At 42.3% G+C, this 13,388-nt stretch overlaps 1 protein-coding gene across 1 annotated transcript in view; it reads left to right on the top strand.

Moving 5' to 3' along the window:
- ECM2 (extracellular matrix protein 2) overlaps positions 1–9,194 on the top strand; it is a 193,122-nt gene extending 183,928 nt beyond the window's left edge. Inside the window, exons 8-10 of the mRNA XM_082263026.1 lie at positions 4,218–4,357; positions 6,065–6,391; positions 8,961–9,194. Coding sequence (XP_082119152.1) covers positions 4,218–4,357; positions 6,065–6,391; positions 8,961–9,141 — 648 coding nt within the window. The 3' untranslated portion in view covers positions 9,142–9,194. The remainder of the gene's footprint in view (positions 1–4,217; positions 4,358–6,064; positions 6,392–8,960) is intronic.
- Positions 9,195–13,388: the final 4,194 nt, after the last annotated feature.

The following is a 13,388-nucleotide window of genomic DNA, read 5'->3' on the forward strand; positions in this document are numbered from 1 at the left end:
GCTTTGTATGACAGCGGCTGGGATTTGATATCTATGTTCATGACTGTGAGAAAGCCTTATACTGACGAAGACTACAAGTACAGTGTGGGTCATCGGATTCCTTCACATTGGTGGCAAGCGGTGGGATGCTTCCTGCAGTCTGGAACATCCAAACCTCCAACGGGATACAAAGGTCCGGGGAGCAGAAGAGGAGAGGTACAGATATCAGTCGCCATGGAAGAGGAATTCGAAAGGAGGTTGCGAGAGATGCGGATAAAGCACAGGGGACCAGTGTCAGAGAAGGTCCTGCTGGGATGGCATGATTCAATCCGCTTGGAACTCTGGGAGAAAGTGCTAGCCCGTGAGCAGCGACACCAGGGGAAAATCCTCCCCCCCTGCCAGGAAAGGTACTGGTTGCAGTACGAATGGTGTTTTTGGGGAGACAACCGCATAAGGAATGGAAAGCTGAGTTAAGCACACTGGTCCAGGCGGGGATGCGGTTGGATTAGAGCTATAGAGCCCTCCGCTGGTATGTAACCCAAGTGTGCCCATAGACAGCAGATGACAGCGCAACGGAAGGCTTTTGCTACGGCGGCCTGGGTCTGTTATTAGAGAGGCTGTCTGAGGACCCCGACTTTGGGAGCGATTTGGAGTGGCGTTTGGAGGAAATCTTGGAATACAGAGAACAGATGCTGAATGTCTTGGAAGTGCACTGGGCACTGGAATAGTTGGAATTTCTAGACAATCAGGAATGGGAGCTGGAGATCGCCTACAGATGGCTGCTAGACTCTGCTCAGCGCCGGGCCTGGGCTCCCCTTGTCTGGGAATATCCAGATGTACCAGCTGACAGTCCAGAAATCCTGACTGAAGAATTGACAATGTGGCACAGTAATAGTGTGCTTTGCTCACCTGCACCCACGGTTTTGGATGCGGAGGTCTTATGGCAGATGCAGCAAGTGCTGACTCACCTTGACAAACCTTTTTCTGAACAGGACGAGCTTGGATGGAGGAATGCATCTGATCAGCCGCTGGATAAAGGTATGGGAGAAGAGGAAGCCATTTCTTTATCCCCAAACACAGATCACAGATTTAATTAACTTTCCATCGGAGGATGATATGGAAGATAAATCACCCGCCAAAGTGTTGGCACTGGGCCCAAGTGCCACCAGCCCCTGCCCTGAACTTTCAGCAATTCCAGAGGCCCAGGGTAAGAAAGTGGTGATTACCCCCCAGAAGCAGATCAGGATCCAAGGGGAGAAGAGAGAGGAGGTTGTCGTCCTCCCTCCCCAACAGTTAGCCGGAGTGGATTACGTGGAGTCCCCAGCAGAAGTGCTGGCCAGAGAGCAGAGTGCGGCTGGCCTCTGCCCTCAATGTACAAAAGATGGAGTTTCTGTGATAGTGGATGGGACTGCAGTCTCCACCTCTATATCCCAGGGATGTTGGGCAGTCGGCCCAGGTCCCCAACAGCATGAGGGAGTGAACCCAGCCACCCTGTCTTCTCTCCAGCAGCTGAAAGAACTCCTGGGAGAAGGGCCAGTCCAGGTTTATCCACAGCACCAGGTATGTTCTACATGAGGCAGAGGTTGGCTGGGTGAGTAATGCTCCCTTTGGGACAATTTGCTTGGGATACTGTGTGGCTATAGACATTGGGGGGCTGGAACTACAGACTACCGTCAAAGTCAACCTATTTGGGGTCCCCTCCTGTGTTAGTCTCCTTCCGGAAGGGGAGAGATGTGATGGGAGTCACTTTGGTTGGGGGGCCCGTGGAACACAGCTTACCTTAGAGAGGTTGGGAAATAACTCTCTTACCCCTAGGCACTTCTTATGTGTAAGTCAGCCTGTTTCTATTAGGGACACAGGGTGACCAAGAAGCCCAGTCTGGCCTGCCCAAACGAGACTTTCACAGACTAATTGGCTAAGAGAGCTCCATGCGCCTTGCCAAGACAACCTTACAGACTATGTGGAACTTTGTCAAGGAAGCTGCCATGATGGATTGACTCTTTGGGACTTGTTACCCGACTAACTCAGGCACAGACCGATTGGAGGTCTGGTACCTGGTTCGTCTACCTTTGGGGGGAAGATATGTGACGGTACGCACCGTCACTGAGAGTGAAAAACGATGTGACAGATAAATTGATGGTTTGGACTGCTTCAGTTGGTCAGACTTGTAACAGATGCATGTCATCAGCTCAAACACCTGTTTTCCACGCATTGTAAATTATGCTGATTTGCTCACCTATTGTTTACAGTGGGTTCTCAGTATTTACACTATAATATGTGTATTTGTATCTTGTTTTAGCTTTGGTGCCCGCAGTCTGTTCTTCCAGGCTGACTTAAGTGTAATGGGTTAATTAGCATGTTAATTGGGATTATCCATGAGTCAGCTGTACCTCGTTATCTATTCATCGTGTGATGTTTTGGGTAAATATTCATGTAGTGACTGACATACTTCTCAAGTGTATAAAAGTCTGTTTCTTTTTCAATAAAGGAGTTAGTTGTTTCCAGTATACAAACTAAGTGTAAGGCTAGCTTTGTATGACAGCGGCTGGGATTTGATATCTATGTTCATGACTGTGAGGAAGCCGTATACTGACGGAAGACCACAAGTACAGCGTGGGTCATTGGATTCCGTCACAACACCTACAGTATGTAAGATTGTTAGCTATCTGGTTACAAAATCATGAACCTTTGCATGAAGTGTGCCCCCATGTCCATTTGTGACTAAACTAGCATCTTTTCTTTTTCTTTACAACATGGAAGATTTTCGAGAATTTGTGCCTAATCTAACACATGTAAAATACTTGTACAACAAGAACACATGGATTACAAACTGGGGTCCAATTCATTCCAACATCAGCATCCCAATTCATCCTAAAGGTGTTGGGTAGGGTTGATGTCAGGACTCTGCGAAGGCCACTCCAGTTTCTCTACATAAAATTGGTCAAACCATGTCTTTATGGACCTGGTTTGTGCACAGACTTCCTGGAATAGAAAAGGTCCTTTCCAATACGGTTACACACGGTTTAGGCACAGTTGCCTAAAATGTCTTGCTGCATGCTGTAGCATTAACCTGTATTCTTCCCGGGGAAACACCTGAACTCAAGAATTTAGAGGGGTTTCCACATTCCTTTAGCCATATACAGTAATCCCCCGCTACATCGCGGTTCATTTTTTGCAGTCCCGGTAATTCGCGTTTTTTTTTGTAATGTTATTTTACTATATAAATCATTAAAAATGAAAGATTTTTGTGTTTTTCATAGCTCTTGCTCTGTCTCTAAGTATCTTTTATGTGTTTAAATGAGTTTCTATTGTTTTAAAAGTGTGTTTAAAGACCTTAAAATGCTTCTACACGTACAGTGACAGTAAAAAAATCATACCTACAATGCATTTTAATAGGGTTTTTCTATTTCGCAGAATTTCACTTTTCGCGGCTGGGTCCGGAACGTAACCCCCGCAATGGAGGGGGGTTTACTGTAGTATATGTGATGATCAAGTGGCCATATATTGGGTGTGATGGTTAGGTGTTCACAAACGTTTGGCCATTTAAAATCTGTGATTGTGTCCATATAGTAGGTGTGATGCTTAAGTGTTCACAAGCATTTGGCTTTAAAGTAACTGTGATGGCAAGGTGGCCATATAGTAGATGTGATAGTCAGGTGTTCACAAACGTTTGGCCAGTTAAAATCTTTAATGGTGTCCATATAGTAGGTAAGATGCTTAGGTATCCACAAACATTTTGCTATATAGTATCTGTGATGGCCAGGTGGCCATGCAGTAAGTGTGATGTTCCGATGTCTACAAACATTAAGTCATATAGTGTTTGTGATAAGCAGGTGGTCATATAATAGGTGAGATGGCCAGGTGTCCACAAACATTTGGCCATTTGGTAATTGTGATAGTTAGGTGTTCACAATCTCTTAGCCATATAGTGTAGTTTGAAAGTCACAAATTTATCCAGGGTTAAGGTATACATTCATTCATACATACAGTACAGTTTAAAAAAGGGTCTTGAGAATAAAGATGAGTATATCATACAAAAACAAAACAATCTTTGCTAGGAACTGTAAAGTTACTAAGTGAAGCACGGACTGTAAACCTTCCATGCTGGGTTGTTCTATTCACACTAGACTGATCCTTCATGTATACTCTATTCACTGTCTGACTTTAATCTGAAGACATGTTACCATCAAACACTAGCAGAAGTTCCATGTTTCAGACTTCCAATTTCTTTTGTGCAGGAGCTACATTTGGACAATAATCGGATTGAGGCAGTGCATGAAGGAATTCTCAATAAAACTCTTAATTTGAGTATTATTGCTCTAAGTAACAACAGGCTAATGGAAGATGGCATTGCTCCTCGTGCTTGGATCCACCTTATGTGAGTAAAGGCTGAATACTGAGGCTCCTCAAAGAGAATTACTATTGGTACCCTAGAATCCTATAAAGTCTTGCTTTATCAGTTTTTATTTAGTTGCAATGTGCAAGGTGCGCAAAAAGGCATCTTTTTTCTATATAGTTGTCAGTCACACGCTTTTTCCAATGTAGTTGAGTCAGAAAGGGAACCACCCATTACAGAGGGCATACCCTACCCCACCCCAAGGAATCTGGGAGCCAAAGGAGGGTGCACTTGGGATGTTCTCACCAAAGATTTTGCCAGTGTTTATTCACCTGAAGGTAGAGGCATACAATGCATGGTCTATAAATATAAAGTTCTGTTCCCTGTACTGTATGATTAAGATTCATTGTGCAATCTAGAGTCCCCAATAGGGTACAAAACTATTGCTTCATTTGAATGCCATATCTGTAGACCTTTTGTGGCAACCCACCCCTACCCTTTATAGCTTGGAGCGCTGTTCTAAGTGCTGAAAATTACTACTTGTAATTACTACTACTAGTATAAAGATTATGCACACCAGCCGTTCAATGTAAGTATTAGTGAGATACGGCCTCAGCTTCAGCTCCTCCTAATTTACGCCCCTGACATGTTTCACCCCTGCCCCTGGAGACCTCACTGTAGCAACAGAGGCTCTTCCACACTGTACACCAGCGTATGTGCTCCAGCTACAGGGGCACCAGGTGACTTAAGCATGTGCTGGTTTGAAATGTGGAAGAGCTGTTGCTGCTGCTACAGTGAGAGACCACAAACTGTGCATATGCTGATTTCAAATAAGGAAGCTAGCTCATTCCCAGGTGTGTCCATGATAGCAGACAGGATACAGAATCACTTGCAATGGGCATGTTTCAGTGTTTTGTAATTTATTCTAGACTGCATAGTAATTTTTTTTTTTCAAAAGATGAACTTTGCCTTTAAAGAAGGCATTGAAGGTATTGCATTTTGAACTAATTACATTGGTCCAGCTTGGACATATGTAACTATGCATATACCATACCCGGGGGATCCCTCTAGAGCAGCCATTCATAACCATGGTTCTACCAGTGGTTGCTAGGGCATTCTTGAGCTGTGGCAGATTGACCACCCATCTGAATGTCCCTGCATAGTTCAAGGGTCAATGTAGCTTGGCAGAACCAGCGGCATTGCACTATAGGAGGCACCACTTCTCTCGTGATCTCCACTATCTATGGTCCTGTGTTGAGTTTCCTCCCTTCAAATTTTTCTCTGACTGGACAAGGTTGAGAGGGGGGGGCAGTGACATCTCACTATCCATCTTTTCCAATTAGAGAACACTTTGCAATAATTGAGAAAATGAAAAGCATTCTCTCATTGGTGCCATGACCAGTGGGTGACCTCTTGTGTTCACAATTAAGTAGGGACCTGGAAACTAGTAGAGATCGCCACATTAGTGGTCTGCTACAATGATTTCCAGCTTCCAGAGGGTTCCCTCAGGTATGGTATATACATAGTTACATTGGTCAAAGCTGGACCAATGTAACTATGTAAAAAATATCTAAAGTGTATGAAAAAGGGGTTTGCATCAAAGACAAATGCATCTAGTAGGTCTAGTAAGTGCATCTAGTAAGCCTTGCATCCATAGTCACTGCTAAACACTGCAAATTACTTATCAGTTGGATGGTGACCATTTTTCTCTGCAGCTACACCAGAATAATGTGCTTTTTGTTCCCACAGGAATGTGGAGTCCCTTGATTTGTCTCACAACCGAATGGTACACGTTCCATCCTTTTTGCCCCGGGGATTAAAGCAGCTTATCTTGCATCACAACCACATTGAGCTCATTCCAGGCTATGTATTTGCTCACATGAAACCAGGACTGGAGTTTCTTCATCTTTCACATAACCACCTAAGGGATGATGGCATCCATGCAGTGTCTTTTTTCGGCCTGTACAAGTCTCTCACTGAACTTTTGTTGGATAATAATTACCTGCAAAGTATACCACGTGGAATTCTAAACTTGAAATCTTTGCAAGTCCTTCGTCTTAGCTTCAATAAAATCAGGTAAGATACATACAAAAATCTAGACTTGCCACAGTTTTACATGCATTCTAATGAATGCATTGGGGATTTTTGTCCTTAAAGCGGACTGTAATCCTCTCCACCCTCCTGCTATTCTCACCTAGGAGAGAATACCGTACCCAGTTATCAACAGTCTCTTGGGATACCACCTCACTCATCTCAGGAGGCCTTGGGTAACTCTACAGCGAATGTGCTGTGGTGCATCATCAGGGAGTTGGCTGTCTGTTTCTTGTTCTTGCAGCCGTCTCCCCTAGGCAAATGTGTCTCATTGTGCTAGGAAGAGGGGAGACCTGCAAGAACCAAAAACAGACAAGTAAACTTAAATAGGTATATATTATCCTGCGCTACCTACTTAAACACCTAAATGTGTATGTTGAAGGGGGGGGGGGGGGGGTGGAGTAGCAGCAAACAATTAAAATTGTGTTCCCAATCCCAAATGTATTATTGCATCTGCATTAAAACAGACAAGTGAGCCTCCCAGAAAGATAAAATAAGATGGGCATTGCCATCTCTGCCTGAAATTCCCCCTGTTCCCACTGTTAATGCTACAGCATACAGAGAGAGTTTAGACAATTATACTGAACAAAATTATAAACGCAACACTTTTGTTTTTGCCCCCATTTTTCATGTGCTGAACTCAGAGATCTAAGACTTTTTCCATGTACACAAAAGGCCTATTTCTCTCAATTAATGTTCACAAATCTGTCTAAATCCACCTCATAGCTGTGGCATATCAAGATGCTGATTAGACAGCATGATTATTACACAGGTGTGACTTAGGCTGGCCACAATATAAGGCCATTCTAAAATGTGCAGTTTTATCACACAGTACAATGCCACAGATGTCGCAAGTCTTGAGGAAGCGTGCAATTGGCATGCTGACTGCATAAATGTCCACCAGAGCTGTTGCCCATGAATTAAATGTTAATTTCTCTACCTAGGCCGTCTCCAAAGGCGTTTCAGAGAATTTGACAGTAAATCCAACTAAATTCCCAAAACAGCAGACCACATGTAACCACACCAGCCCAGGACCAACACATCCAGCATCTTCACCCACAAGATTGTCTGAGAGCAGCCACCCGAACAGCTGCTGCAACAATCGGTTTGCATAACCAAAGAAATTCTGCACAAACTGTCAAAAACTGTCTCAGGGAAGCTCATCTGCATGCTTGTCGTCCTCATTGGGGTCTCTACCTGACTGTAGTTTGTCGTCGTAACCAACTTGAGTGGGCAAATGCTCACATTCGATGGCGTCTGGCACTTTAGAGGGGTGTTGTTTTCACTGTACAGGGCAGATGGCAGACAGCGTGTATGGCGTCATGTGGGTGAGCGGTTCGCTGATGTCAACGTTGTGGATCGAGTGGCTCATGGTGGCGATGGGGTTATGATATGGGCAGGTGTATGTTATGGACAATGAACACAGGTGGATTTTTTTTTTATGGCATTTTGAATTCTCAGAGATACTGTAATGAGATCCTGAGGCCCATTGTTGTGCCATTCATCCATGGCCATAACCTCATGTTGCAGCTTGATAATGCATGGCCCCATGTTGCAAGGATCTGTACACAATTCCTGGAAGCTGAAAACATCCCAGTTCTTGCATGGCCAGCATACTCACCGGACATGTCACCCATTGAACATGTTTGGGATGCTCTGGATCAGCGTATACGACAGCGTGTTCCAGGCCCTCCCAATATCCAGCAACTTCGCACAGTCCTTGAAGAGGAGTGGACCAACATTCCACAGGCCACAATCAACAACCTGATCAACTCTATGTGAAGGAGATGTGTTGTACTGCGTGAGGCAAATGGTGGTCACACCAGATACTGACTGGTTTTCGGACCCCCCCCCAATACAGTAAAACTGCACATGTTAGAGTGGCCTTTATTGAGGCCAGCCTAAGACACACCTGTGCAATAATCATGCTGTCTAATCAGCATCTTGATATGCCACACCTGTGAGGTGGATGGATTATCTTGGCAAATGAGAATTGCTCACTAACACAGATTTAGACAGATTTGGGAACAATATTTGAGAGAAATAGGCCTTTTGTGTACATAGAAAAAGTCGTAGTTCAGCACATGAAAAATTGGAGCAAAAACAAAAGTGTTGCGCTTATAATTTTGTTCAGTGTATGTGCTTTCAACCATAACTCTGGCCCTGTACACAAAGCCAGCTCCATAAAGACATGGTTTGAGTTTGGTGTGTAGGAACTTGGGCGGCATTCACAGAACTGTGACCTTGACTCTACTGAACACCTTTGGGATGAACTTAAACACCGATTTCAAGACATCTTGTTTTCTAATTCCACTACCTGACCTCACGAGTGTTCTTTTGCCTGAATAGGCACTAACAGCAGAGCTGTCATAGCCATAGAAGGGGGAGTGGGGGTTCTGGTGAGGGACTAGTCCATAATAATGGCCAAAGTTTTCTAATATAATATCCAGCAAGCTTAGGCATGATATCTATGTCCAAAAACATGGCAATATAGCATATCAGGTGGCACAGCCTTGACAGAGGCAATACTAACTTTCCTTCTTTTATCTCCAAGGTATGTGCCACTGAACTCCATCTGCGATACCAGAATATCTGTAGATTCCAACCTTGTGTCTGTACATCTGGAGAACAACTACATAAATCGGCGCCACATACCACCCACAGCATTCTCTTGCATCAAGACTTATTACAGCATCATCCTAAGGCCCCAAATTGATGAATATGAGGAATATTAAAGAGTGGAACATCTCAAGAATACAAAAGAAAAGTCCTCACTAAGAAGTTTTACAAAATACCGTATTTTTCTCTCCATAAGACGCACTCCCCCCCCCCCCAAAAAAAAAAATGGGGGGAAATGTCTGTGCGTCTTATGGAGTGAATGCTGAGTCTCCCCGCTGTGTTTTCTGAGTCCCGGCTCAGCCGTCACTTACTTGCATGGAGCCGCTACTTCCTGTACAGGACCGGCTCACAGGCGGAGTGATATCAGATGCACTCCGCCTGTGAATGGAGGAGCCATACACAGGAAGCAGCGGCTTTGCTCTGTACTGCAGTTGCATGCTTCCCTGGCTCAGCCACAGACAGACAGTGCCTACAAGCAAATCCCTGCCAGTGCCCTTATTGCTATTACTGTATTCTGTGTGTATATATATATATATATATATATATATATATAGTGTGTATGTATATATACACACACACATATCACACATACATATAAATATATATATATCACACACACATATATATATATATATATATATATATATATATATATTTATATGTATGTGTGTGTATATATACATACACACTATATATATATATATATGTGTGTGTGTGTGTATATGTATATATGTGATATGTGTGTGTATATATATATATATATATATATATATATATATATATATATATATAACATTTGGGTCAGAATATTTTTTTTGTTTTCCTCCTCTAAAAACTAGAAACTAGGTGTGTCTTATGGTCAGGTGTGTCTAATGGAGTGAAAAATACGGTTATAATAAAAGGCTAGGAAATTACAATATAAAGCTACTGTATATTAAACATGAGTGCAGGCATCCACAGAGATAAATGTCCTTCAATCTGAAGACTTGTATGTATAGGATGAGTGCTGGTACTCATCTTCAGAACCTACCTACGAATATATGGATAAATAAAGGTGTTTCAAGAAAGTTGAAAGTGTACATTTTGTTATTTATTATGAATATGCCTAGAAAACAGCGCTCGCAATGATTACAGTATAAATAATATAAATAACATCAATTCATATACAATGTGAACCATAAAGTGCAATGGTGCTAAATACAACCTAAATCATAAATATGTGCATAAAGTGCTATTGTGCTAAATGCAAATATATTTGAATGCAATAATTTCAAAAAGGTGCTCAAAAATACAATGATTTCAAAAGGTGCTCAAATAAAAGTGCAAAGGTGCAAATGGTACTCCATGTCCACAATAATATCACCCAAATGATTGGTCTCTTTTCCAAGTGCAATCGTGCTCATATAAGGTGCTAAATGCCAAAGGGGCTATTTCCAAAGGTGCTGTGGTGCTCCACACAGTGGAAAGTGCTGCAAGTCCTCCTAAGGGAATCCACTCACCAGAGCCTAAGGATAAATGAGCCTTGGAATTATATGGACCAGTACTCCTCCAACCAGGAAACATAGTAAAATTCCTCTCCGGTGTCACTCAAAGAAGGAATAAGCCAACATAGTGAAGCCCGCAATAAAAGTTTATTAATTGTAAGGTTAAAAATACTCACAACAAAATGTAAGGTAATCGGCATATAATGGATAAAAAAGCCACATTAAAACGCAATCACAGCTCCTTTCCCGGGATGCAGCCGTTCCACAAGATCCAGGAAGTGACGTATGGTAGCTGTTTGCCGGAAGGCTCATTTATCCTAAAGCCCCGTACACACGTACCGATGGTCGGCATACAAATGTTCCTCTTTTCTCCCCGGGATGTCGGTGTCTGCTGAAAAGTGCAAAGACAGCACAAGGACAGCACAAGAATTTTGTCCGCCGACTGCAGAAGTGATGTCATGTAATGGTTAACTTTCCCTGTATTTTCTATTTTCTGAGCATGCCCAGTCTTGCAAATCTGCGGTCTGTCGGCCGAATTGTGTACTGACAGGTGAACAATCGTCCGTTCTGGTGTCGGCATACAAATATTTTCATGTTTGCAAGAAAGACTTTTGTCCGCGGATTGTGCGCAGACATCTGTCGGAGGCACCATACTAACACGCGTACAATCGGCAGATCCTTCGTCCACCGACGTTTGTATGCCGACGATCGGTACGTGTGTACGGGCCTTTAGGCTCTGGTGAGTGGATTCCCTTAGGGGGACTTGCAGCACTTTCCACTGCGTGGAGCACCACAGCACCTTTGGAAATAGCACCTTTGGCATTTAGCACCTTATATGAGCACGATTGCACTTGGAAAAGAGACCAATCATTTGGGTCATATTATTGTGGACATTGAGTACCATTTGCACCTTTGCATTTTTATTTGAGCGCCTTTTAAAATCATTGCATTTTTGAGCACCTGTTTGAAATGATTGCATTCAAATATATTTGCATTTAGCACAATAGCAGTTTATGCACATATTTATGATTTAGGTTGGATTAAGCACCATTGCACTTTATGGTTCACATTGTATATGAATTGATGTTATTTATTTATATTATAATATTTATACTTTAATCACTGCAAGCGCTGTTTTTTTAGGCATATTCATTCTTTCTGAGTTTTTACTTAGTGGGCAGCAGCTGCAATACACACATCTTTGTCAAATTTTATTTAACACACACAAATTCTAAGCGCGGGTTTTCATTTTTATTATTCATTGTTGTTTAATATGTTCAAGGAGGCTAGACTATGAACAGAAGAGCAATTAATTCTGAATCTAGATCCAAAATAAACTAATCTGACTGTTACCAGAGTTATCGTTGGATAAACCATTCCCAACAGTGACCTACTGTTATACTTGGATAGGTCAGTGGATATGATTTGTTCACCAACTAAAAACTCCCAAGAATGAGCAAAGTATCACTATCATATAAAAAAAAATCATTGGGGGGGGGGGATTGGTTTATTGGGGGCACTTGGCAGGGTGGAGGAGCCAGGACCGCTGGTGGGGGACCCAAAAAGAAGAGGATTAGGGCTGCCCTGTGGAAAACCATTACACAGAGCAGGTAAATATAACATGTTTGTTATTTTTAAAGAATTCCAACCTTTAGAATCACTTTAATGTAAAGAAGTCAACAAGTGAGGGGCAGTGCTGGGCTCTCTTATGAGCAAGCCCAGAATGTCCTCCAAAATCCATATCAATCAGGCATTTAGCCCTTTACGATAGCAATACGCATATTTGCAACAGCAGGGTAGGTGAGCCTTAACACCCAGCATATATGCTTTACCATCTATTCCTGAAGCGTGCTTCATTGGCACCCCCAGAACTGTGATCAAGCCAGTAGAATGGGCTCCTGATGATGTCAGCGATGTGCAGCCAATAACAGTGCCACATGATCTGAAGCCCCTCCTACCAGCCTCAGGCATCATGGTATCAGGCATCCTCATTGAAAGTGCTGGATTGTGCCAGTGTAAAGGGGTCACTGTTTATTTTTCTTAAAATAAAGATAAGTAGTGAAGAAAGATATAAAATATTAAGTATCAACTTGTGAAGTAGTATAAAAATAAAATTTACTAGGAGCCATTATAGTTTGCCTTTAATGTTAGAATGCAGCGTAACAAATATCCTTATTTATTGTCTTAGGCCCTAATTCTCCAAAAAGCAATTATAGCAAATTGGATTGATTTGCCAAAGAATTGGGCCGCTCGTTAAAACAGACATTAAAAATGAACAATGACATACACAGACAAAAACACCCAATGCTTAGATGTTTCCCAATTTTCGCAATGTTTGAACTATCCCCTCGTCTGTTCAATATTTTCTCATGCAATCTGACCGCACCACAAACACCAGGGAGCCATAACCTCCCCTCCCAGAATACCAGAACGTTACATTCCCCAGTCCTGTCTGTCCAATAAAAGTCATTTTTTTTCAGAAGGAAAAAGAAGAAAATCTAAATTGAGGAAATATCACATTTTGTGTTTAAAACTGCATGACATGGACAAAAATAAACATTCTTTACATGTGAAAAATGCATTTCCAGGGTATCTCTCTACATGGTGTTTGACAATGAATTTAAATACTATTAAAGCTTTCAGTAGAGTTTAAATATTAATCTCATTGGATGTGTCTCAATGTATTTCCATGATAATGGCTCTTTAAACCTTGACTGCTGGGATCACTGCACTTTTTGGCAACCCATGTTTTTAAAAAACTTCAACTGTACATCTTGTGCAATAGAAGACGTATTATACTCACTTGCCTGTAGCAGGGTGGAACCCCTATTAGTTAGGACTTGTTTTAATGGTATGATCCATATCATGTGATATTTAAA

The sequence above is a fragment of the Pelophylax lessonae genome (assembly GCF_965119305.1).
Source record: "Pelophylax lessonae genome assembly, chromosome: 7".
Lineage (NCBI taxonomy): Eukaryota > Metazoa > Chordata > Amphibia > Anura > Ranidae > Pelophylax > Pelophylax lessonae.